Source organism: Astyanax mexicanus, chromosome 20 (assembly GCF_023375975.1).
Source record: "Astyanax mexicanus isolate ESR-SI-001 chromosome 20, AstMex3_surface, whole genome shotgun sequence".
Lineage (NCBI taxonomy): Eukaryota > Metazoa > Chordata > Actinopteri > Characiformes > Acestrorhamphidae > Astyanax > Astyanax mexicanus.
The window spans coordinates 20533948-20560858 of NC_064427.1; the positions used below are offsets into that span (position 1 = coordinate 20533948).

Sequence of the window (26911 nt, forward strand, 5' to 3'; positions counted from 1 at the left end):
ATAACACACTCATTTTCTTCAAAACAAAGAAAACAATAAATTGTTTTTTTATCTCCACACTGTACAGTTATTATGTGCTAGGTATAAACTACATATGTTTAAAAATACATACGTGTGTACAACACAAGTCAACATATATATATATATATTTATATATATATATATATATATATATATATATATATATATATATATATAAATATTGTCAGCATTTATTTGCAGAAAATGAGAAATGGCTGAAATAACAAAAAAGATGCAGAGCTTTCAGACCTCAAATAATGCAAAGTAAACAATGAATACAAAATAATAATTCAGAAATCAATATTTGGTGGTATTTTCATGTTCTCCTTCACCAGTCTTACACACTGATTTTGGATAAAATCAAAGAAATGTTTAATTGGTAAAATAAAAAAGGAATATATTTTGGTTGGATTCACTATTAATCAGTAGAAAATAGTTGTCAAATTAGTTGTGTTGAACACTTAAGTGTTTAGCTAGCTGTTTTTGTGGAAATATATATATAAAAAAGGTGTGCTTTCAGAATGAGCTGTTTAAGGACTTTACGGACCTATCTCCCTTATCTGCTGACTTGCCATGGACAGTAGGTACAGATCCCTCCCTCAGAAGAAGTCTGCTGGCTAATCCTGCTGTGTCCTGTCCGAAGTTCTTAACCAGCAGACTGAAATGGCCTTTTCTCACCTGATCTGGTGGGAGGAGCTCTGGTGGGGGTTGGGTTGGGCAGGTAAGGGGTGGAGCCAAAATTAACCTTAAATGAAAATGTAATTTTCTTATTGTATATTTTATGATATGGCACACCCCTAACTGAGACATTAAACAATACAAGAATTTTATCAGATTTGTAACAGAAGTCAAAGATCCAGAATGTCATGATACTAATAATAATGCACTCCGAAAGTCTCCATATATCCAGGATTACAGTATAATAAATGATACTTGACAAATATAATCTGTCTCTAGTAGATATTCTATTATTGCACTTTATTCATATTTGCCAACAAATTACTATATGCTAATTTATACAGTAGTTTGGTATTTATTCCACTGCAGATTTCTATGCTGCATATATTTTCTGTATTCACTACTGTATTTTACTGTTTATACTGCTCTACACTTTATACCCTGCCCTGCGATGGATTGGCGGCCTGTCCAGGGTGTATCCTGCCTTCCGCCCGATGCCGGCTGGGATAGGCTCCAGCACCCCCCCGCGACCCTTAATGGATGAAGCGGTTGATAATGACTTGACTTGACTTGACTTTATACCCTTACTTGTATTGCTGCTCCCTGTACATCCATATAGCATTTCTGTAAGATACTTCTGTAAGATACTTCTGTAAGATCTAATTATATATTTGTATATATACAGTGGTTGAACAATGAAACTGAAACCTGGTTTTAGACCACAATAATTTATTGTCCCGACGGACAGTTCTGGTGGAAACAGGAGAGTTGATGTGCACATTGAATTCTGCCGTGATTTGAGCAGCTGTGGTTTTATGTTTTTTGGATATAATCCAGGTTAGCTCCTGAACATCCCTTTCAGACAGCTTCCTCTTACAGCGTCCACAGTTAATCCTGTTGGATGTGCTTGGTCCTTCTTGGTGGTATGCTGACATTACCCTGGATACCGTGGCTCTTGATACATCACAAAGACTTGCTGTCTTGGTCACAGATGCTCCAGCAAGACGTGCACCAACAATTTGTCCTCTTTTGAACTCTGGTATGTCACCCATAATGTTGTGTGCGTTGCAATAGTTTGAGCAAAACTGTGCTCTTACCCTGCTAATTGAACCTTCACACTCTGTTCTTACTGGTGCAATGTGCAATTAATGAAGATCGGCCACCAGGCTGCAATTTAGCCATGAAACCTCCCACATTAAAATGGCAGGTGTTTTAGTTTCATTGTCCAGCCCCTGTATATATTTATACTTATGCATATATATTTATATCTATGCACTTCTATATAAGACTATATATTGCACTTCTGGTTGGATGCTAACTGCATTTCATTGGCTAATCTAATCTGATCTAATCTAATCTAATTATTATTTTTTTTTTTTGCTGATGTGATAATTAGGGGTGGGTGATATGGCACGATATTTAAGGGTATAATATCGTTCATGATATTCAAAAATGTTGGCGATATTATTGTGTATGATACGATATGGCACGTCCCTATTCTGGACCCAGATGTTTTTTTTTTCTAATTCAGTGTTTTAAACACAGATTGAAGTTTTTTGGCCTAAAGTCTGTTTAAACACCTGTAAGATTTGAGTGCTGAAGAGCTCTGACATCCCATCCAGTGGAGAAAAGTGAAGGTTTTTGGCTTTATTCCCGTCCCGTCAGTAACGTTTACACTGTGGAGCTGTTTCAGTCTGAGTAAAAGGCTCAGACAGAGAGTCTCTACAGTGTTCTGAGTGGAGTGTGTGTATAAGAGTGTGTATAAGTGTGTTTTAGTTTCAGCAGATGTACAGAATGATTATGTAATCAGGCCGTGTGGGCGAGGGAGGGGTAAATACTGGGGGGAGAGAGAGAAACACAGCCTTATTAAGGCAAAGCAGGAAAAGACATGGCCTAACCGTAGCAGCACTGTTTACAATGACACATCCTCTACTGTTCTGGAGACAAGCGTAGCATTCCAAAAAAGTTCTTAACGTTTCCATCCCTTCTCACAACAATTTAAGACATGTTGGCACACCAAGGACAGCAAGCGCTGAAGAGTTTCAGATGTTATTTGGTTTTATTATTCTTTCCGCAAACACGTCTTAAATTCTGCATTACATTCTCTATCAGGGATAAGTGAGAACTGCAGGCAGGTTACTCCAGTATCCGTACCCTCGTCTAGTTCCACAGCCATGGCTTTGTATGCTAGTGATGGAAATTCCGTCTCTTTCTAGGGAGCCGTTTTTTTGGCTCAGCTCACTAAGAAGCGCCGGGTGTTCTGTTGAATTGTCCTACCCATCGATAAATGCAGTGGCGTGCACAGACATTTTGGGGGGCAAGTGCTCAGGGGGGAAAAAGGGCACTTTTTAGCGCACGTGGTGCTGTATGAGACATTTTACTGCACAACAAAATGATTTCACGTTGGGCTTGGAGGGCAAACGGTATGATTTTACTTGATGTGTATGTTACCTGGCTGGTGGGACACGGGGGAGAAGAAGCCTATTTGTTGCCGTGCGTGCTGTGTGCAACCGCGCGGGGTCACGTGACAGAGGAAGAGAGAGGTGGGGTGTGTGCGAGCTGATTTCAGGGCATTCTGTTTTCACTCGTTTTTAATCGCTCAGGTTTTCAAAAAATCATTTAAAACCGGCCTCAGTAAAATCTTAATAATAATAAAAAAAAAAAATAAAAAAAAAAGTTTTAAAAGGGCACTTTGGTTGATAAAGGGCAGAGTTGCAATTACTATTAAAAATAAATACAAAAGCATTTTGTAATGAGCTATATTTGCCATAATTTTGCCATGATACAATGATTCATGCAATCCAAATCTAATAACGTACATCTACTGGAATGTCACTGGGTACATGCCCTAAAATAGCTTCTAGTGCTTTCGTATTTTTACACTTAAATATACATTAGGGCACACATTAGCACGGTTTGACAAAGTAGGACAATTCGACAGAACACCGGCTCTTTTGGCTCCCGAGTGGCTCCTTAGTTTTTTGATTGCTTAAATCCATTTATTACCAAATTATGTCTAAGATGAATTAATAGTGTAAAAACATACATTATATAAAATATGTTTTATTTATCTGGCTTTATTTATACAAAATTAATGATGAAATACAAAAACAAAGGCCCATCTCTTGTAAACAAACAGGTCCAATCTCTAAAATGTATATTATTTGTTAATTTGCAACGATATACAGTGAAACAAACAGCACCGAACAACATCAACAAAGTGTCACTCAACAAAATAAAAAAAATAAAAAAGAAACCAAGCATCCAGGTGATGTTTTTTTTTTTTGCAAACTTAAGCAAAGATTGGCATTAAAAAAATGGAGCTCATCTTTGAGGGGTTGATTCTGTTTCTGTTATGTTCTGCCCTGTTTTGGAAAAAGGGACAGATGTTGCTACAATACATAATGTTTTTTTTCGTAAATGCTACATTCACTGTGGTAAATACCTGACTTCTATCTTCTTTCTGGACTTAACTTCACTTTTAAAATCCTTTAGAATGGGTAAGAATAAGAAATGCCTAAAAAAAACTATAAGAATTTACGATGAGCTTTCACTGGCCTCTTGCTAATATTTCTCTATGTTTATAATTCTTTTCTTGCTTAATGCATAGTTTTATGCTGTCTTTTATAACTGAACGAGATTCACACTGTATAACTGTAACACTGTATAACTGTAACTAATAAACCTTGTTTATCCAGCGCACTCCCCGTACCATTCCACTCTTGCTCAGTGTAGACACACCAATCACGTGCGGCAAGTGGTTTAGCATTGTCTTGTTGAATAAAGAATAGAGGTCCCTATCGCAATATTAAACAATGCATGGCTCGTGACGTCACCAGCCCCGCCCCCACCCGCGCCTCACCTGTCTCTCATCCGGACAGATTAAGAGCTGAGTCAGCAAGGAGCACTCAAAACCCGAGGAAAACAGCAAAACAACAGTAAACAGCCCTTTAATCAGGTATTTAAATGGCTTTTTAAAAGGTAAATAAGAGCGAAATGAGATTAAAAGCATGAATTCCGCTGCAGCTGCAAAACTGTGCTGGACTGAGGTGCACAGCTTTCAACACATGCTCACATTTACCTGCCCAACCATGTGGATGGAGGCCATGCAATTACCTCGTGTTTACTCCTGCGCCCGACCTCGTGCTCCCCCTCCACCTTGTGCTTCTCAGGCAGCAGCAGCCTGTCACGCACACAGACACAGAGACAGCGCTGTGTATTTACATGGTGAATATAAGACATCTGTTGTGCACTGTAAAGTTTTAAGTGGGGGAAACTCTGATGAACTTATCTTGTGCAAAAGAGGTAACTTCATCATCATATCATTTTTGATGGTCTTTGCAGTGACTGCACTTGAAGATACTTTTCAAATTTTTTTATTCTTCTTTTCAGATTGAATGACCTTTATTTTTTCATAACATATTTTTCTTTTTACTTTGTTGAGTAGTTAAATTCACTGTGTACCAACTATACCTCTTTACAATACAACTGATGCTCTCAAACAGATTAAGAGGCAAGAAATTTAGGTAATTAATTCTTGACGAGTTCAGCACAGCTGTTAACTAGAAGACTGAATTCGAAATGTCTCATAATCTCATAACACTGACTGAGAAAATCTAGCAGAGAATCTAAAATATAAAACAAATTCTGGTTTGTTAAACCCTTTTTGTGTTTGCTAAATAATTCAAAACGTTTTTCTTCATAGTTTGGATGTGTTTAGTATTAATAATAAAAAAACTGCTATTTTATATTATTAAATGAAATTAAGCAATTAAAATCTAATAAATTCACATATATATTATAGGTATATTATCATATGTTTAACCAGAGCTGCACAGATTTTTGTAAATATATAGAATAATATGAATCCAGCATATAAGCTAGAGGTTGCGCTTGGTAGCTCATTGGGACACAGTCTAGGCAGAACAGCGTCAAATGCAACTGCAGCCAGTGTCAATGAATCACTTTTTGGCATTTGGCTCCACTGTGTGGTAAGATGTGGTAGTACAGCATGCATTAGCAATACATGACGTGCCATAAGTCACTGAACATTACATCTGTTTTAGTGATTTTGTTGTTTGTGAGTATATTTACCATTTAAGTTACAGGACTTTATCTTATCAATGATTTTATTACTGCAGTTTTTCAGACTAATTCTAATTCTTCTCTTCTCTGCTGAAACTGAGACTCAGTCCTTAATCATGTTAATCTGAGCTAAAGGCTAAAGCTGTTGTTTCCATGTGGGTCAGCCAGACATCTTCCTGTAGCAGTTTTCTCCAGTTTCAAAACAAGAGTCTTTTGAAGGTGTAGGAAACAGGACTCAGCGCTCTCTGGCTTCATCTGTAATTTCTCTAAAGGAAAGATCTATACTTTTAATAGTTGCAGAGTTCTCTGTGGTTTGTGTCTTTTTCTAGTTATTATGATAAAAGTGTGAATGTGCTGTGTGTGAGTGTGTAAATGCTGCTGCAGTAGAGTAACAGCATGAACATCACCTGTTCCAACACTGCTTTATATAATTTTACATTTATGCCATTCAGCTGACGCTCGTATCTCTCTTAAAGTTGTACCTGTTACAGATGTACCCTCAGATGTAATGGCTTACTGGCAGGTAGTGGTGTTATTCACTGCACCACTCTATTGACCAATGTCATTTGGTACAATATACTATTTTTTTTTATTCATACTACAATAACTTTTTTTGTGCATTGGATTTTGCACCATTTCCGAATTAACTGGACCTAAATATCAAGCTTAAATATCAAAAATAAAGTGGATAAATGGGGGTGTTCTAAATGTTTTTACTAGTACTGTATACATACAGGGGTTGGACAATGAAACTGAAACACCTGGTTTTAGAGCACAATAATTTACTGTGGTGACGGACAGTTCTGGTGGAAACAGGAGAGTTGAGGTGCACATTGAATTCTGCCGTGATTTGATCAGCCGTGGTTTTATGTTTTTTTGGATACAATCAGGGTTAGCGCCCGTACATCCTTTGACAGACAGCTTCCTCTTGCGTCCACAGTTAATCCTGTTGGATGTGCTTGGTCCTGGTTGGTGGTAAGCTGACATTACCCTGGATACCGTGGTTCTTAATACATCACAAAGACTTGCTGTTTTGGTCACAGATGTCCCAGCAAGACGTGCACCAACAATTTGTCCTCTTTTGAACTCTGGGATGTCACCCTTAATGCATTGCAATATATTTGACCAGAACTGTGCTCTTACTCTGCTAATTAAACCTTCAGACTCTGCTCTTACTGGTGCAATGTGTAATTAATGAAGATTGGCGACCAGGCTGCTTTAATTTAGCCATGAAACCTCCACCACTAAAAGGACAGGTGTTTCAGTTTCATTGTCCAACCCCTGTAAATCATAATACTGTAAATGTTTCGGATGTTGTGTGATGAAGAAACAACAGGAGACTTGTGACATTCTGGAACCAGTATATTAATCCAGTCTCTTCATGACTGTAAAATACATAAATATAATAAAATAATTATTTACATCCAACAATGTATGGACATGAGGAACCATACACACAGTAGCCGTTAATCACAGAGAAGGCAGCTCGTCCAAAAGCAAACATTCAGTGCAAATTTGTGCTCTAACCCACTGGAGAAAAGCGCCCAATAAAATGCCATTAATATCGGGACACTCGCTAATGCTAATGCACACTGCATGATCACCCTGCCTGACGACCACCAGCTCATTAATACTCCAACATCTGCAGCTCAGCTGGATCGAGAACTACTACCATGTTTACAGAGGTCAAAAACAGACTCTGAAATGTCCATCCATTCTGAATGGAAGAAAACAACAATCAGAAACAAATGCACTTATCCAGCAGAGGATGAAAAGTTACCCACAGTAACACATTAGCACACAGCTAACACAAGACTTAAAGGCTGTGTTTTACAGGAATGGCTTGGTTTAAAAAAAAAAAAATCAAAATATACACACAATTACATACACAATTACCCTCTTAATCCAGATTTAGCCAAACATACACTCTGTATTCAGTGTTTCGTTAGGTTTAGTGTGGATGTGGCTAACATTGCTAACAAAATACCACATTAGCTTCTTAGCTCCAAACATATTTTGGTGTTAAATATGCCTTGAAAGAACAAAAGCTGACCCGTTTTAAAACACTGCACACTTCTTAAAACACTGCTGATGGTTCTGGAGATACGCCTTAGTCATTTAGCAATTCTTGACATAGTTTTATAAATTATTCTAGTCAGTTTCTAGGTCACTACATGGCTAAGCTAATGGTTTTAGAGCTAATTCTAGATAATTATGACTTTCTAGAGATTTCTTTTCAGTGGTTCTAGGTCATGGATATAGTTTCAATATGTTTTAGGAAGGAAAAGGTGCTGCCACTATGATTGGGAGATTGCTGGTTCAAATCCTGGTCATGCAGCTTGCCACTGGCTGCCAGAGCCCTGCGAGAGCACAATTGGTGATCTTTCTCCTCATTACTGCTAAGGTGAGTTATGAATTATAATAATAATTCTGGGTTAATTCTGGGTTATATATATCGTTCTAAAGATGTACGCTCCAGTGCTAAACTAAAGAAACCATATTAAGACCTCAAACAGATAAATTCTAAGATTCTAAAGATTCTAAAGATTCTTTAGGAAATGGTTCTAGGTCATGAAGATGGTTCTAGTTTACTGCACAGATCTTTTAATGATTGTGGAGACAGTTCTAAGTCACTGTACCGTTCCAAAGAGGTATATATGTCAATGAACAACTTTGTAGATGGATTTGGAGATGAATCTATGTCAGATATTCTTCTCAAGACTGTTCTTTCAATGGTTTTAGGTTGTGATGCAGTTCTGAACATGTTATAGAATCATTTCTAAGCTCTAAATTGATGGTTCTAGAGACTTTTAGATTGTGGTGGTTGTATGTCACTATCCATATCTTTCTGAGGTTCTGGAGAGTTCTGAATTTTTTCTGAGCATAGGTGAGTTTCTGAGTTATAGTACAGTTCTAAAGATGTATGTGGTTCTCGACCACAGTAAACAGGTCTTGGTTGAGTGACTATATCTGGGAAAAGGTTGGAAAATGTAAAAATTTGATTTTATATTAGATTTTTTTTTTTTTTTTGCCAAGCCATTCGAAACATTATCATAAACATAATAAACTCCCCAACATCTCAGTACAATAACACTGTCTGGCAAAGGTCAAGTAAACAGCAACAAACAAAAAACAAGCAAACAAACAAACAAACAAAACCAATCCAGTGAAGGAGATAAACGGCCGTTTAACTCCCGAACCCCGTTTAGTTTCACAGAGGTGACGTTGTGCTAAAGCTGTCTGTCTCCTTACGCAGGCAGACAGATCAGATCTAATAATAAAGGCCCACAAAGGGGTTATATAAGACGTGCCAGCCATCTTTTTTTAGCAGTTGGTTGGGGACATTGTTAAAACTCCCATTAATGCCTTTGTTCCGAAGGGACCAAAACAAGAGAGCTATAAATATAACCATAACTACAGACTACCAGAATATAAACGTACAATATCAGTGTAATATCACGATGCAGGCTGATCAGACAGACCACATGCACAGATCAAGCATAACATTATGACCACCTTCTTGTTTCTACATACATTATCCATCTTATCAGCTCCACAGATCATATATAGGATAGTTTGTAGGTCTAGAATAATTGCAGACTGGAGTCCTGTATCTGTTTCTTTGTATATGTTTAAAAACTCCAGTAGCACTGCTGCACTGTCTAAACTACTCGTACCAGAACAACACACACTAGTTTTAGAAATAATTCAAACCTGTGGTGTATTTTAGGCAGCGCTACAGATGTTTTTATGTTCTAGGTCATGAAGATGGTTCTCAATTGCTCTAGAGATCATTTCTAAGCTATGTTATTGGTTCTAGAGATAGCTCTAAGTCATGGTCGTTTTACGGCACTATGCAGTTTAGTGGTCCTAAAGAGTTATGAAATGAGCATTATTCTGGGTTTTAGTACAGTAAGTACAGTTCTAAAGTTGTATGTCGTTCTAGACTATAGTATAATAGCCTCACAGCTCTACAGCTGAACTAAAGAATCCATATTAAGACCTTATACAGCTAAAGTCTAGGTAATTGTGCATTTCTAAAGATTCCTCTGAATGGTTCTAGGTCATTAAGATGGTTCAAGATCACTGCACAGTTCTTTTAATGGTTCTGGAGCTAATTATAAGTCACTGCACAGCTCTAGAGATGGTTCTAGGTTGTGGTACAGTTCTGAACATGTTATTAGGACATTTCTAAGCTCTCTTGATGTTCCTAGAGATGTTTCTACTCATAAAAATGGATGCATGTCAGTAAGCAGTTCTGTAAGTGGTTTTGGAGAGTTCTAAAATGTTTATGAGCATAATTCTGGGTCACAATACAGTTCTATAGATGCATGCGGTTCTAGACCATAGTAGATTAGCGTCACAGCTCCAGTGCTGAAATTATTATTAATTTATTACGACCTTAAACAGTTAAAGTCTAGGTAACTGGTTACAAAATGGTTCAAGATCATTGTACAGCTGTAGAGATGCTTTAGGAAAAGGTTCTAGGTTGGTTCTACCACCACCATGCTAATCAGTGCCACTGCAGTACTGAGAACGTGCTATCCTGTGGGGTTCTGAGTATTGAAGAACAAGGTGAAATGAGGATAATAATGAAATATACAGAGAAACAGATACAGTACTAGAGTCTGCACTTATTATTATAGAACTACAAATAATGGATGAAGGATAATGTTATGCTTGATTGGTGTAAATGTATAACGTCAGTTTAACATAGCTATGGTTGTATTCCAGTATTGGTGCGTGCTGATTGGACAGATCAGATATTATTAATAAAGGGTCCTGCTGTTTTCTCGTATCTAACCAGGATGTCCTCTTTAACGTTTGTTGAATTTGTTTTCACAGCAGTGCTACTGAACTGCTTCGTCGATTTGCATCCTTATCAGTGTGTAAACATCAGTATCGGACAGTACAGACGCCACCGCCTCCCTCCCCGCTCATCCCTACAGCAAACTAAACCAAACACACAGATACAGAACACACACCAGCAAGTTGCTTATGCAAATGTAAACTAGAGGAAGTAAACCCCAAACAAAACACAACTAAAGACATGATGAACGCAGCACCCACGAGAAAAGCTGCCTTTAAAAAGACTGACTGATCTAGACTGCAGGCCAGAAGAACAGTAAACTTAAAAAGAAAAAAACAACAACAACAAAACATTATTTTAAATTAATAATGTAATATTTTAACCCTCTTGTCTTTAACCCTCTTGTTATGTTATGTTGAACTGTAAGTCAATCTGACACGTGTTAAAAATAGGACTGTGACTAATTATTATTTTGGTGGTTGACTTATCTGCCGATTACTTTTTCAATTAGTCGATTAGTCAAAGATTCATCAGTTCAAAACAACGGAAACGGCTGAACGTGGGATTTAAATGCCCTTCAAATGTCTAGAATATCGTCCTATAAATGTGGAAATCGCTGATATTTAGTGAGGAAATTTGTAATCTGTTGTGTTTGGGCACTTTTAGTAGTTAGGACATTATTAATCATTACCACATTAAATTAATATCAAAGTTTATTATTAATTAACATGATTTTTAGTACTTTTAAGCATTAAAGTTTAATGATCATTAATACTGCCTTAGTGCCAATTAATAGTTAGTTGATCCATTACATAACCATTTAACATTGTTTATTAGTGTAGACATATTGTAAATAGTTATACATTTTTTTATTCATATAAATAAACTGAAACTGCAACATGATGAAACCGAAACTTCACGTGAAGTGCTGCTTTTAGTTTAGGAGTAAGAACTGTTCAGACCAAATATCATTATTACAAGATGAGTGCACATGAATGGCACCACAAACTCATATTTACCAGTGGAAAATTAGCAATTTCAGAATTTTTTAAGGTGGCGTGTCAATAAAAAAACGCTAATTTAACAGCGTCTGCAGTCTACTTACTTGTTACTGAAACTTCTACTAATTTGTCTCATATGTTTGCCTCCCAAAGCCCTTTAAACAAAAGTCACGTATATAACAACTGAGGTAGACTTAAAAGCCGTTTTACACCCAAATAAGGTTATGATTACAGTTTTAGGTTTTCAGGATTATGAATTTTGAAACACAGTCAATTTGTTGGGTGTGGTCAAGGTCATGATACTGTTTAAAAGACAATTCTAGGTCACTGCACAGTTCTCGCAGTGGTTCTGTTGTAGGTTAGTAAAAGATTCTGGAGATTTTACTTCTAAACAAGGTTCTAAGTCATTGTGCAATTCTAAATATGTGACAGGGCAGGATTCTAAGTGATTATAAATTCTTTAGATGTTTCCGGACAGGATTCTAAGTAATGTTGAAGTTCTAGAGTTTTAGGACAGGGTTCTAACTCATGGTACAGTTCTGGAGTTGTTTTAGGACAGGGTTTTAACTCGTGGTACAGTTCTGGAGTTGTTTTAGGACAGGGCTCTAACTAATGGTACAGTTCTGGAGTTGTTTTAGGACAGGGTTATAACTCATGGTACAGTTCTGGAGTTGTTTTAGGACAGGGTTTTAACTTGTGGTACAGTTCTGGAGTTATTTCTGAACAGGGCTCTAAGTTATGGTGTGGTTCTGTAGATGTATGGTTCATGCAGTGGTTTTGGAGATAGTTTTAGGTTAGTAAAATATTTTGGAGATTTTACTTCTGAACAAGGTTCTAAATATGTTTCAGGACAGGATTCTTAGTCATTATAGGTTCTTTAGATGTTTTAAAGATGGTTCAAAGTCGTTGTGCAGTTGTGGAGATGTTTTAAGATAAGGTTCTTAGTCATTGTGTAGTTCTGGAGATGTTTCTAGACAAGATTTTAAGTCATGTTAAAGTTCTGGAGTTGTTTCTGGACAGGGCTGCAAGCTGAGTAACGTTTCTGGAGTTGTTTCTAGACAAAGTTCTAAATTCTGGAGATGTTTCTATAGAGGGCCACCCAAACCCCTTTAAACAAAAGTCACATACAGCTCTGAAACAAAATAAGAGACCACTTAAAAATGTTTCTTTGATTTTACCAAATTGAAAACCTCTGGAATGTACTTAAGAGGAAGATGGATGATCACAATCCATCAAACCAAGAAGAAATGCTTGAATTTTTGCTTTGCAAAAATGGCATCAAGTTATCCAAAAGCAGTGTGTAAGACTGGTGGAGGAGAACATGATGCCAAGATGCATGAAAACTGTGATTAAAAAACAGGGTTATTCCAACAAATATTGATTTCTGAACTCTTAAAACTTAAATATGACCATGAAATTGTTTACTTTGCATTATTGGAGGTCTGAAAGCTATGCAACTTTTTTTTTCTCTAAATAACAATATTTTTATTTAGAATTTGGGAGAAATGTTGTCCGTAGTTTATAGAATAAAACAACAATGTTAATTTTACTCAAACGTATACCTATAAATAGCAAAATCAGAGGTAGACTTTTTTTTAACCAGTTTAAAGCCTAGATAAGGTTACGAATACGTTATGTTTTTTTTTTTATGTAAAAAAAAAGTCAGTTTGACCCACAATATAACAGGAAGGTTAAAATCTAAACCAGCTTTTCTTAATTTCTGCTTATTTCAATTCTCCAAAAGTGCTCGGACTGTCCAAACCCATATATATATTCTTTATATCCGTAAGTCTACAGCTGCTGTAGCTGGTGAATAATTCACAGTGGAGATGACTGGCGTCTGTGTGTGCATGCCACAGAAATGGAGGTCATTTAAAAACGAACAAGCAAAAAAATAAATATTATATATTATATATATGTATATAATGATGAGGACAGCAGAAAGCACTGCTTTCAGAAGGCATGAGTTACCCAGTCCTGTACATGGGCTCACCAGGGCTGAGATCACGTCTGTTGGCACAGTGAGGAGGTACCATGAGCAATCTGTGTCAAACACGAGACATAAGAACCTCCAGAACCTCTAGATCAGAAGTTCTAGACCATAGCTGGTTCAGTCTACTGACTACAGCTCTTAGCGTTCAGCACAGTCCAATCTATTTAGTCCATTTCCTCATGTGTGTGAAGCTCTGCGTTCTACGTCTGGTTCTGGAGAACACTTTGGAAATGATTCTAGATCATGGCACAGTTCTGCTGATGGTTCTGGACATAGTTCCAGGTCATGGCACAGTTCTAAAGATGGTTCATGATCATGGTGTAGTCCCAAACATGACTCTTGGTCACTACACAGTTCCAGGTCATGGTGTAGTTCTGTGGATGGTTCTAGGTCACTGCACTCTTCTACAGATGGTTCTAAAGATAGACCCAGGTCATTGTGCGTTTCTGCAGATGGTTCTGAAGATAGATCCAAGTCTTTGTGCTGTTCTGGAGATTTTTTCAGAAGTGTTTCAAAGTCAGGGTGCAGTTCTGAGGATGGTTCTAGATCGCTACACAGTTCTGCAGATGGTTCTGGAGATAGATCCAGGTCTTTGTGCTCTTCAGGAAATTCTTTCAGAAGTGTTTCAAAGTCATGGTACGGTTCTGAGGGCGTTTCTAGATCACTGCACAGTTCTGCAGATGGTTCTGGAGATAGTTCTAGATCATGGTATGGTTCTGAAGAAAGTTCTAGCTCACTGCACTGCTCTCTTAACAGTTCTGAAGATTGTTCCACTGCACTGTATAGTTCTAGAGATGCTTCGGAAAATGGGTCAAGGTCATGATACAGTTCTGAAGATGGTTTTACGTCACTGCACTGCTCTGCTAACGGTTCTGGAGATAGTTCTAGGTCATGGTATGGTTCTAAAGAGGTGTCAGGACAAGGTTCTAAGTCACGTTGAGGTTCTGTAGAATTTTCTGGAACGGGTTGTAAATCATTCTGAGGATCTGGAGACATTTGTAGACAAGGTTCTATGTCATGCTGAGGTTCTGAAGATGTTTCTAAATAAGGTTCGAAGTCATGCTGAGGTTCTGGAGATGTTTCTAGACAAGGTTCTAAGTCATGCTGAGGTTCTGGAGATGTTTCTGGAACAGGTTCTAATTCATGCTGAGGTTCTGATGATGTTTCTTGACAGGGTTCAAAGTTATTGGGAGGTTCTGTAAATGTTTCTTCACAGGGTTGAACATCATTGTGGAGTTCTGGAGATGGTTCTAGACAAGGTTCTAAGTCATGCTGTGGTTCTGGAGATGTATCTAGACAAGGTTCTAAGTGATGCTGAGGTTCTGGAGATGATTCTAAAGAGTGTCCTAACTCATGGTGCATTTCTGAAGATGCTGTAAAGAGTTCTACATCACTGAACAGTTCTTGAGATGTTTCCGGAGAGGGTTCTAAGTTCTGTTGAGGTTCTAGAGATGTTTCTAGACAAGGTTTTATGTCATGCTGAGGTTCTGATGATGTTTCAGGACAGGATTCTATGTCTTGTTGAGGTTCTGGAGATGTTCCTAGACAAGGTTCTAAGTGATGCTGAGGTTCTAGAGATGTCTCTACAGAGTGTTCTAACTCATGGTGCATTTCTGAACATGCTGTAAAGAGTTCTACATCACTGAACAGTTCTTGAGATGTTTCTGGAGAGGGTTCTAAGTTGAGTTGAGGTTCTTGAGATGTTTCTGGACTGGGTTCCAGGTCCAGATATGGTTCTAGGTCATCAACCAGTTCTGTGCATGGTTCTTCAGACTGACCCTCTTCAGAGGACAGATCTGGAGGAGGTTCTAGAGGAGGTTTAGGCTCTGAATCATGTTCTGAATCCCGGACTGCTCGTCTGCGGTCCCAGCGGGCGTCCAGAAAGCCGGCGATGAACTCGGAGTTCTGGTAGATGATCATGCCGGACAGGGTCAGCGCCGCGCCGGCACAGCTCAGGGTGGACAGCTGGCTGTCGAAGAGCAGCTGGGAGAGCAGCAGGTTGCCCACCACGTTGAGGTTCCCCAGGATGTGCAGCGTGACGGCGGAGGTGAGGCTGATGACGCAGCAGCTGGCCAGGTTGTAGAGAACAGAGCCAAGGCAGCTCAGCAGGATGAAGCCCCAGAGGTGTCGGTCGTAGTGAAGAGGGGACTGCAGGCCGGCCCAGTTCTCCAGAACCAGAGCCGCCACGGCCAGGATGCAGAAACTGGGGATGGCCATCAGGTAGAGCAGGAACACTGAATGGATCTTCTCCTCCTGGAGTAAGATACCTGAGAAACCACAGATATGAATTAACAAAACATCAAAAAATAACCAGGATCTCATACAGAACTGGATTTAACATAACAGTAATTAAATAGAAGTGATACAGACTATGAAGGAACACATAAAGGATCATGTAGTAACTTAATAGTGTTAAACAAAGCAAAATACACTGTGAATAAGCATTTAGATGCTCTTATCTGTGGAACTTTTTCAGGTTTCTGTGGCTGGTAACTCTTGCTCTTACTTTCCTGGAGCGGTCCTGATGAGTACCAGTTTCATTATTATAACATTTTTCATGATCTTTGCGTTGACTGCACTTAAAGATACGTTTAAAGTTCATAAAATACTTTTTTGACCTTCCTTTTTTCGAAAAACAAACCTTTTTATTTAATGTTGATATTTTTTTATTTTTTTCCTACATTGTAAATCAATATTGAAGTCATCCAGACCATGGGGGAAGCTGTTAACATGCGGATTCTGATGCTGGTAACTTTTCTTTTCTTTGGGCCATCCTGATGAGTGCCAGTTTCATCAATATAACACATATAATATAAGCACTTGATTGACTGACCTTCATTTTTTCTTGAAGTCCTTCTTTTCTTTACTATTTTAAGAAGTTCTTGCCATAGTATGGATTAGAACATTACTTAAATAGAGCTATTCACTGTATACCAACTCCACCTCTTCACAACTTTACAACTGATGCTCTTAAACACTTTATTAAGAGACAATAAAGTAATTAACTCTTGATGAGTTCAGCATTTTAAAATATGGACAAAAACGTTATAATAATTTAATCAGAATATAGTCACTTGACTTAACTGGGACACGTTTTTCTATATCCTCTACAATATAACTAAAGTCACTTGACCTGTGTCTCTACAGTGATGTGTGTTTAACTGTTGGACATCACACACAGTAAACAACCCTGACCTTATATACCGGGGGTCCCACTCTAAATAGGGCCACCACTGAAACATAACACCAGGTGGTTGACCTAGATGACTATTTCTGGAGGGTCCTGGAGCTCTGGGGAGGTTCAAGCTAATTAACCAGACCTTGAGGGAGAAGAAACGTCCGATGTAACAGGAAAAAAGCCTTCAGTACTTCTCACCACCTCTACACAGCCTTCCAAGAAGTGCAGGAAGGTAACAGTGTGAAGAAGACTAGTTTTGGGTCAGTAAATCATGGAGGCACAGCTACAGTAGCTTCAACATGTTTTACTGTAACTGTTTAAATGCTTCTCTGGAGTCAGTAGGCATTCATTCACAATGTGGAACAAATTTTTTTTTAAGACGGCTGGCTAAAAATGTAGATATTCAGAAAAATACACTATATAAACCAAACTATATGAACAAATGTATTGGGACAGCTACTTATTCATTATTCTTCTGAAATCAATGGTATTAAAAAGAGTTTTTGTTTTCTTGTGCTTATTTTGTGTGAAATAAATGTCTCTACTGACTAGAGAAGACATTCTACTAGATTCTAAAACATTGCTGTAAGGATTTAATTTGATAGCATTCAACCACGAGCACGAGCATGAATGTTAGTGAGGTCAGGATGTTAGATGATCACCCACCCGACCTCATCCCCAACTTTCCAACTCATGTCATCCAAAAGTATTGGATGGAGCTCCAATGTTCCAGAGAACACCTCTCTACAGTGTCTCAATACTGGGGGGTTTATAACCCTCTATCCCACACACCTAATCTATTTAGCTATATTTATCTTCTACAGGGACTATACAAGCTATAGGTGTAAGTGTGTGCAGCTGCACATCTATGTCAGCAATGGGTGCAGTTTAAGGAAGTTGCATGCACTAGGCCTGTCACGATAACAATTTTTTGCGAACAATATGTTGTCCTAAGAATTACTGCGATAATTGATATTGCTGGCATTTTATGACCATTAAATGGCATTAATATAATGGTAACATAATATAATAATAAAGAAATTAAACCCTTTTAAAAGACTTAAAAAACTTACATTCCGTTCATGCACCTAATTATGGAACCCAAAAAGTTCCAGTAGGTTATAGGATATATATATGCCCCACACCCTGACGTACAGACCCTGTCTGTCCCAGCTGGCCCACGTTGGACCGGCATAAAGACCCAGCCTCAGCCCTTACTGGAGAGATATGCTGATGGTGAGAGGAAGGTCATGGTGGCCACGCCCACAGTCACAGTATTGCAACAGTAGTGCAAACACAATGGACGATTATTAAAGTGATTGAGGCCTAGCATGCACTCATTAGCCTTTACGAGACATGGCACGGGGAAATCTAGCCTTTTCTACACAGTAAAGAAGGTTACCCCCCAAAAAAATACTTTAAAAACCCTAGATTTCAGAAGACACAACGAATAAGCAGGTTTCCCATTACTTTTGGCCATATATATGTATTCTGTACATAAATAAATTATTTTTGTTTTCTGACATACTTCAGAACAAATAAACACTTTGAATTTAGACAAAACTTGGTTTTCCACATCATTCAACCTTCATGTATGTGAATAACCTTGTCCATGTAAATGCTGCTGTTTACTAGTTCAAAGATTCTCCATGATCACAGCTTCTTTGCAAAATAGTTTATAATGAAACCAAAAGCGTTTCTTTCATGGCTTCTATGCTCTAAGAACCGTCTGTAGTGAAAAATGAAATTGACTTTTAAATGCATGCAAAACAAGCCACCAATCACTAAACCTTACCTCTAAATACTGCATTTCCAACTGTAGCTTAAAAACTGAGAGGGACTGTCTCTAAGAAACACAAAACTTAGCACCACTGGAGATCAACACACTTGGAGGAGAACACTAACTGCTATTCTCAACAAAGCAATCCAGACTGTTCTCATACAGAGTTCCCAAATGGTGGAACAAACTACCTTCTACTACCAGATCAGGAGAATCTCTCGCTATCTTTAATAAACTCCTGAAGACAGAGCTCTTCAAAGAGCACTTACTCTCCTAACACCTCTAACTAACTACCTTCTACTACCAGATCAGTAGAATCTCTCACTATCTTTAATAAACTCCTGAAGACAGAGCCCTTCAAAGAGCACTTACTCTCTTAACACCTCTAACAAACTCTAACTACTTCTAACCTCTTGTCCTTCTTCCCCTCCTTCACTCCTCTATCCTATTATTTCCCTTTGACCTCCTTAAAGCCCTATCTAAACATGTTTTTACCTTTAAAATTTCTATTACTTTTGTACTTCACTATTGTAAGTCGCTTTGGACAAAAGCGTCTGCCAAATGTAATGTAATGTAATGTAATGTAATGTAACATCAGCCACAGATGCCTAGCTTCATAGCATCACCCATATGGACAAAAGTTTTGGCAGGCCAGTGTATTTTACCAAAAGTTTTTAATTAAACCTATTTTTTGGGACACATAATGTAACTGCATGAGCCAAAACTGTATTCTAAACCTTAAAATTTAATGCTAACTGGGTCAGAATAAAGTAAAAGTCCTGCACGGTTCTAATCCTGTGTTTAAACTCTTTGTTTCTAAGCTTTTGGCTGTTATGTAATCCGCACATAACCCATAAACGTGGTACAGGCGTGGACGTCACTCACTGTAATAAGTGGAAAAGTGGTGAATTAGCCGTCATGTGATCTGAAATCCAAACTGTACACCCAGTTCTTTTTGGACGAGTGGTGGTGTGGTCATTAAAAGTTCAGTTCACCCTCTGCACACCTCCCCCCAGCTTCTTACTGCTTATCCACTTTAGCTACTTCAGATAAATTACTGCAGTGAGGACGCCACTTAACCACTTACCCCTGCTGAACACCATTCATGTAAACATGCGTACACTTAACTTGATGGCTCGATAACATAGGAAAAATATAAAACAGTATCAGTACAAGAAATGCCAAAAGAACAGGACTCTATGGATCGGATACAAAACTAACATGAACTTACTGGCACCATGCAAATGCTAGGCATGGGCTAGAGCAGTATAAAGCCCCCAATATTGATCTCCGTCCAGTACTTTTGGATATTTGGTGGTGTTGTGATCATCCAACATCCTGACATCACTACTCGTCTTGTCACTAATGCTAAGAAACCACAACCGGAATATATCTAAAAAATGAAGAAATTGCTTCAAAATGACTTTGAATAAAATCTTTTTACACTCATTTCCACTGTTTCTCAAGTTTATAAGTATTGTATTCTTCTGTTAAGCTTTCTTTTTTCTAAATCAGACTTTAATAAATACAACAGCAAACAAAGCACAGCTATGATTATTCTCATAAATTTGAGATTTTAAGTTGTTTTTACTGATTTTTTTTACTGATAAAACGGAGAATTTTGATTTGTATATTCAGTGATCCCTAAAATAAAATCAAAAAAGAAATTAGGAACTAAAACCACTGGTAAAATAAGCGAGAAGAATAATGACATACTGATTTGGCATCCAAACAGCTGCTTGTTGCTAGGTAGTTATGCTTATGCAGTTATTATTCTTAATTTTTACTCTGGTTGTTGTTGTTGCTGGTAACAGACTCTGTATAAGTGTCATAAATCTAAATGTCATTTTATAATTCATAAAGATGCTCAGTGATCTAGACAAATCATAATTAGGAACAATATTAGTTTCACTTTTTATACTGTATCAGAATTTAATGATAATGAATAAAAGGAACTGCTTCAAAATGACCTTGAATAAAACCTTTTTAAACTGACTTCTATTGTTTCCCAGGTTCAGAGCTGTTTTTCTTCTGTAAAGTTGCATTTATAGAGATACAAAGTATCAAAAGCCTGGAAAACACAGAAATTTTAGTGTTTTTCAGGAGTGGGAGAACTCTTTAACCCCTTTAACTCTTCGATCTGTGGACCAAAAATCTCATTACACACTTCTAGACCTAAATAATAGACGGTTCACTTGGACAGAAGTGTCTGTAGTTATAATAACATGATTTAGTACATAATAAGCCTTACAGTGTTTAACTAAAGGGTTAAACTATACCACACCAGCACTGAGCTGTCTGCCTGCATTACACACACTCGCTCCATAGCAACACAAACAGTGTGTGGGACGCAACAACCGCAGTAAAAGCAGCGCATGATGTCAGAGGCTGCGAGTTACAGGAAATATTTCCATTTCTGGACACAGTGCCCAGTATTTTCCAGCGGGAATGTTCAGTCAGACTTGCGTAAGAAACAGTAAATGCAACAGCCTACTAAAAAACACTATGTATTTTCTTTATTCTTATTATTTTCTATTTTTCTATTATTTTACTATTAATATCTGAATGAATGAAGAAATCAAATTAGAGGAAGTACAGAGTTATGTAATAAACAGTAAAGTGTTTATCCTCCACAATCTAAAGCAGTTCTAAACCCAGAACTGAGCCGGCTTTGGAGGAGTCGGGATTCAGAGTGAAGGAAAAACAGAAGCAGCAATAAACAGCATCTCTGGAACCATTCCATTAGTTTAACACCTATCACACTGTTTACTACAGGAGTCCATATGTGTTCCTTTACAGTGCTGATGTCTTTAATATGAAAATAATACAAAAAAAAAAGAAAAAAGAGCTGTAAATAAGACTAGGTGTGTCTGAACTTTTGGTACTGTAAATAAATAAATATTATACATGTATTGCAACAATTTTCTACATTATTTTAACTCATTAGAACTCAAGATTTTCATGAGGACTATACCAACTGCTCCAAAAAATAAATAAATAATAATTAAAATGTTTTACACTGGCTTCATTAAAGGGGTTTCTTCTCCTAAAAAAAATAAGTATTGGAGATACAAGGTTATTTTTGTACACAGCAATTATATTTTTACCTTTACATTAAGGTTACACAAGCTTTCTTTAAGGGTACTCAGAGAACCATTTAACCCCCTAGGGCATGGTGCTGCAACAAGTAAACAAACCACTTTTTTTATTACTGCAGTGGCCTTTTACATTTTTTGTTTATTTATATATTTAAAATATATTATATCAACATGTCTCTGCTTTTATTTGTTTTTTTCTTTTTTATAGAAACCACTTCATGAATAAAACTATGCATATATGCATTAGAATTGTAGGAGCTATATTTGGCTATTGACATACATTCTGCTTTAATTTACTTCAGAAAATAGTGGTTATGTTTATTTTAAAGCAATGATTCTCATCTATGTTACTGGAGACCCTCTCTCCTGGATATTCTATGTGTTTTACTGCTGCAATACACCTGATTCAAATGATGAGCTTGTTATATAGAAGCTGCTAACAGTAGATAATACCCATTTACTCAAATGAATCAGGTGTGATGAAGCAGGTATGGTGGTCCCTGGTAAAAGTTTTACAGTTGAGATCCTCTCATGCATGATTCTATAGAGATATTTTTAAATCATTTTAAAGATCCACATTTTCACTGTTTCTGAACGGTTAGTGTCTGAGAACATTTTTACACTTTGCATTAAAAGTCTTTGTGGTGATTGGATTTCTTGTCCACTTGTCCTCACTGAAAAATGTAAATGATTAAGATCAGACCACTCAAACCAATTTGGAGGTGGTCAGAAACAGATCTTGTTCATTTATTCTCATCCAGTATCCAACAGAATCAAACAGAATCCAAAACACATGGTAAAATCAGGCGTAAACAGACCCTTGTGTAAGTTTGCTTCATTAGCTTATTGTGTCTTCTGACTTTGTAGAACCTACTGTTATCTACTATTACAGGCTGTATAATATATGATATTTATTACTGTTTGTTAGCTGTGGTAATGTACTTAAGTCCATGTTTATTCTGTATAACAGCTCTGGAAAAAAGCAAGAGACCAATTAAAAAGTTTACCTAATTGAAAACCTCTGGAATATAATCAAGAGGAAGATGGATGATCACAAGCCATCAAACAAAGTCGAACTGCTTGAATTTTCACCAGGAGTAAAAGCATAAAACTATCCAAAATCAGTGTGTAAGACTGGTGGAGGAGAAAATGCCAAGACATGAAAATGAAAATGAACATGTTGTCTTTGCATTATTTTAGGTCTGAAAGCTCTGCATATTTTTTGTTATTTTTCAGCCATTTCACATTTTCAGTAAAAATGCTCTAAATGAATTTTTTTTTAATCAGAACCACTAAAGTGGTCTTCCAGAAAATGGTTTTCCAGAGCTGTATATATATCAGTGTCAGAAAGCACATAAACAAGTGTGCCACTGAGAAAGATTCACATTCAATTGTATGATTTTCTTGAATCCAGTTACTAGAAGCTTTGGTTCAAACTAAATAGGCATACAAACACAACAATGTACTGGGTGAAATTGTATGTGTACAACTTTAGATTTTCAAACAATCCCCTTTTTAAAGGCCATAAGTCTTCCAAAAAAGCTTATGCTCCACTGAATATACAGCAAGTGCAGCAAGGTCAGACATTCTTCAATAGGGTGTAAAAAAAAAAAAAACATGCACACTCACTTTGTTGGATGCTTTTAACGCCACGTAGCATTGTGGCGGCGAATACGAACAAGCAGCCGGTCTGGTCGAATTGGACCTCGCCCATAATGCTGAAGGACGCCCCGAGGCAGATGGGCATCATGGCCGTGTATTTGAGGATGTGGTGCTGCTTCCCGAGGACCAGGGAGGATATGGCCAGCGTGAAGATGGGGGTGGTGGTGTAGATCATCTGGGCAAAGGAGAGCTGCACATAATTGAGCCCCACGTTGCCAAACGCAATGCTGGCGCAGAATGTCAGGCTCAGGAGGAACACCTTGCACTTGGCGCTGGATGTGAGGCCGTGCTCGTCCAGGCCTCTGCGCCGGACGAACCAGTACTTGATCAGGCCATAGTCCACCACTATGGCGGTCAGCATGTGCAGAGCTGACAGCAGCAGCGGGTACCTGAAGTTGTAGACGGCGAAGATCCATTTGTTCAGGCTGGATATGGTGGTCCCCGTCACCAGCCAGACCACCACGGCGGATAGGAGGTGGAAGGATTCTGGCACCTTCTTCTTTGCTGTTGCTGTCGTCTTTGGCGTGGTCGCTGTTCTCCTCCTCTCGAACTTCGAGGTGCCATCGCTGCCACTGATCATGGTCGTGCCATCTTCACGCCTGTTGGGCAAACACATCTTCAGTTCACAGCGATACAACATCACTTTCATAGCTGCAGGTAAACGGACGACGAGGTTTTTAGAGGAGATACGAGAATAAAATCAGGCAGAAGAACATCCTGAACAACTTCAGAACAACTTCTGAACCTGCCTCTCCTGCAGCCACAGGCAAATAAGTCCCTGCCTCAGCTCAGCGCCAGGCTATTTGAGACTTAGACAGGCACCGCCCTCAGCCTGGCTCATGCGGGTAATTACCATGTGTACAGACAGAGCGTTCAGAGACGGGCTGGTTTTACAAGTCATGCAAACAACCTCCTGCTGCTGCACCAACCTCTACCTTCAGCCCTTTAAACACCTCATACTGAAGTAAACAGAGTGGTTATACTCAATTTTCTACATATTTCACATTCTCAGGGACAAAGATAAGGATAAGATCAATTCAAGATAAGTTCAATCACTTCAACACCTGAGAGGGATTTTAAAATGTTCTGAATTGTAGATTAATAAAGTCATCCAAAATGTGAATAAAAACATATTGATGTTTTAAACACTTGGCTGGATTTTCTCAGTCAGCTTTATGAAGTAGAGTCACCTGGAATTTAGGCTTTCAGTTAACAGCTGTGCTGAACTCATCAAGAGTTAATTACTTGAATTTCTTGCTTCTTAATAAAGTGTTTAAGATCATCAGTTGTAAAGTTGTGAAGAGGTAGAGTTACAGGTATACAGTGAATAGCTCTGTTTGAATAATGTTTTAATCCCTATTATGTCAAGAACTACTCAACTATGTAAAAAAAATGTCAGCCAATCGAAAAAGAAGAATACACATACTACAAAGACAATCAAAACCATTATATTGATGAACCTGACACTCATCAGGAAAGGAAGAGTTTCCTCTGTTGTACAGGATAAGTTCATCAGAGTTTCCAGCGTCAGAAACCGCAAGTTAACAGCTCCCTATATACCTAACAGTGCACCTATATACCTAATCCTTATGAATTCCTTTATAGCCTGGATGACTTCAGTTTTCATTTACAATAAAAAAAAAAATTAAAATAAATAAAATAAACACACTGAATGAGAAGGTGTGTCCAAACTTTTGACTGGTACTGTACCATATGCTTGTCAAACTAGCTTAACCAGCTTGACCAGTCTGTGATTCTGAAGAGGGAATAAAGACTATTCAACCTAATTCTGCATATTTTAGTAATTTTATCTAATAAAACCACTACAAGCTGGACCAGCTCCTCACCAGTATATGCTTACATTTGAGTTTATACTGGTTGGTAAGTATGCAAATTATCTTTAATTGTCTACAATATTCTGATTTTTTTAAATTATGCAACATTATGATAATCAAATATTAGACATATTCATTGACTAAAATACACATTGCAAGAATACACAACAGTGACTATAACAGTATTAAAGGGGCACTAAAACCTAATTTTAGCTGACTCCGCCCTCAGCTCAATTTTGAAAAAAGGTAAAAAATAAAATAAAATAAATTGGAGGGGTAGTTTAGGAAGGGCACTGGGTGATGTATGGGTTTAGGGGCGGGGCAGGCAGTGGTGTTATCCACTGTGCCACATCATCTACGCCTACAGCACAGTTGAACCTGAATGTGTGCTGCATAGCAAAAATGTGATATAAAAGTGATATTTTAAAGGTTAGGAAATATTAAGCAGGACTGGCATGGTTATTACTTCAAAGTAGGGGTGGGCGATATGGCCCTAAAATGATATCACGATATTCATGGAATTTTCGCGATAACGATACTTGGCAATATGACAAAACACTGAATTTAAAATAATATTCCAAAAATACACTACTGCAACAAAATGAAAATGAACTTGTATTATTGCATTCGATATGATATGATATGATATATGGCACAACCCTAACTGAGATATTAAAAAATACAAGAATTTCATACTAATAATGCACTCCAAATATCTCCATATATCCAGGTTTAAAGTAAAATAAATGATACTGGACAGATAGAATCTGTCTCTTGTAGCTATATAATGGGACATGAGAACGGTGTTTATTTTTCTTTTGCTAAAAACAGTAAAATAGCAGTACCCTGATGTGATAATTAGGGGTGCGTGGTATGGCACAATATTTCAGGGTATAATATCGTTCATGATATTCAAAAATGTTGACGATATTACTGCATATAATATAATATGGCAGACCACTAACGTTAATTCAAAGAAACGCATTTCAGCTATTAATGGTTTAGAGTTCAGTGGCTCTTTAAGTATTACACAGAACAAAATATAAAATGAAAAAATTAAAATATAAATTTGTAAATGATATATATAGACATAAAAAGATTAAAGAGAATAGTTTACAAAAAAAAAACATTTAAATCATATTATAATATGTTTTAAAATGTTAAACTGTCTACAAATCAGAGCAGCTCAGTTCATTGTCTATGAGAGGATGCTAACGCCAGCAGCCGGGTGAGACTCAGTGCTACAGGCCGGCGGGGCGCTGCAGTAGCCGGGATCCGGGTGAGGGGCAGCGGCTGCGAATCCTACTCTCTCCCGCTGTGTGACTACAGCTATATCTCATGTAAACATCATGTCTATCCTATTAAAACTGTACGGCATTTTTTCCCGAGACGATAAGGATAGATTAAAACGGTATTAAAACTGGTAAGACAAAATAAAACAGTGTTTAATTCAAGACGAATTAATTAAAAAAGCTCTGTGTTTAAAATAATAAAGAGTACCTGGTTAAAGCTGAAGCTCCATCCCCCGCCTGTGATCCTGAAACAGCGATATTTAGGCTTAATTTATGGTTTATTATGGTTGATTATTATGATGGTGCTGTAAATCCTCCACACTGACCCTCATCCAGCTCAGGACACAAACACCAGCACACACTCAGCACACTCAGTACAAAAACCCGGCAAAATAAAAGTCTCTCCCCGCGATAAAGCTCCGCTGTAACGCGTTAAAAACACGATTTAACGTAACTGATGTAACGGTATAATCTCATA

The 26911-nt window shown here is 37.7% G+C and overlaps 1 protein-coding gene across 2 annotated transcripts; it reads right to left on the reverse strand.

Annotated features, from left to right (window-relative positions):
* Positions 1-7133: 7133 nt before the first annotated feature.
* Positions 7134-26911, reverse strand: slc35e4 (solute carrier family 35 member E4). 2 transcript variants are annotated; one of them, XM_007228813.4, is made up of 3 exons: positions 26642-26911; positions 23274-23905; positions 7134-15855 (listed from the first exon to the last, which is right to left on the reverse strand). In XM_007228813.4, the coding sequence occupies exons 2-3, from the start codon at positions 23884-23886 to the stop codon at positions 13766-13768; spliced, it is 2703 nt and encodes a 900-aa protein (XP_007228875.3). In that variant the 5' UTR covers positions 23887-23905; positions 26642-26911; the 3' UTR covers positions 7134-13765. The 2 variants fall into 2 exon arrangements, with proteins under 2 accessions (XP_007228875.3, XP_007228874.3); XM_007228812.4 differs by lacking the exon at positions 26642-26911 and having other exon boundaries at positions 23274-24319.

What these genes read in the sequence shown, in the direction of transcription:
- slc35e4 (XM_007228812.4), bottom strand. Translation starts at nt 23,955, where the DNA reads ATGAAAGTGATGTTGTATCGCTGTGAACTGAAGATGTGTTTGCCCAAC. An exon ending in CGTTAAAAGCATCCAACAAA is followed by an intron (nt 15,856 to 23,273) that starts GTGAGTGTGCAT and finishes GTGGTTTCTCAG; the next exon opens with GTATCTTACTCCAGGAGGAG.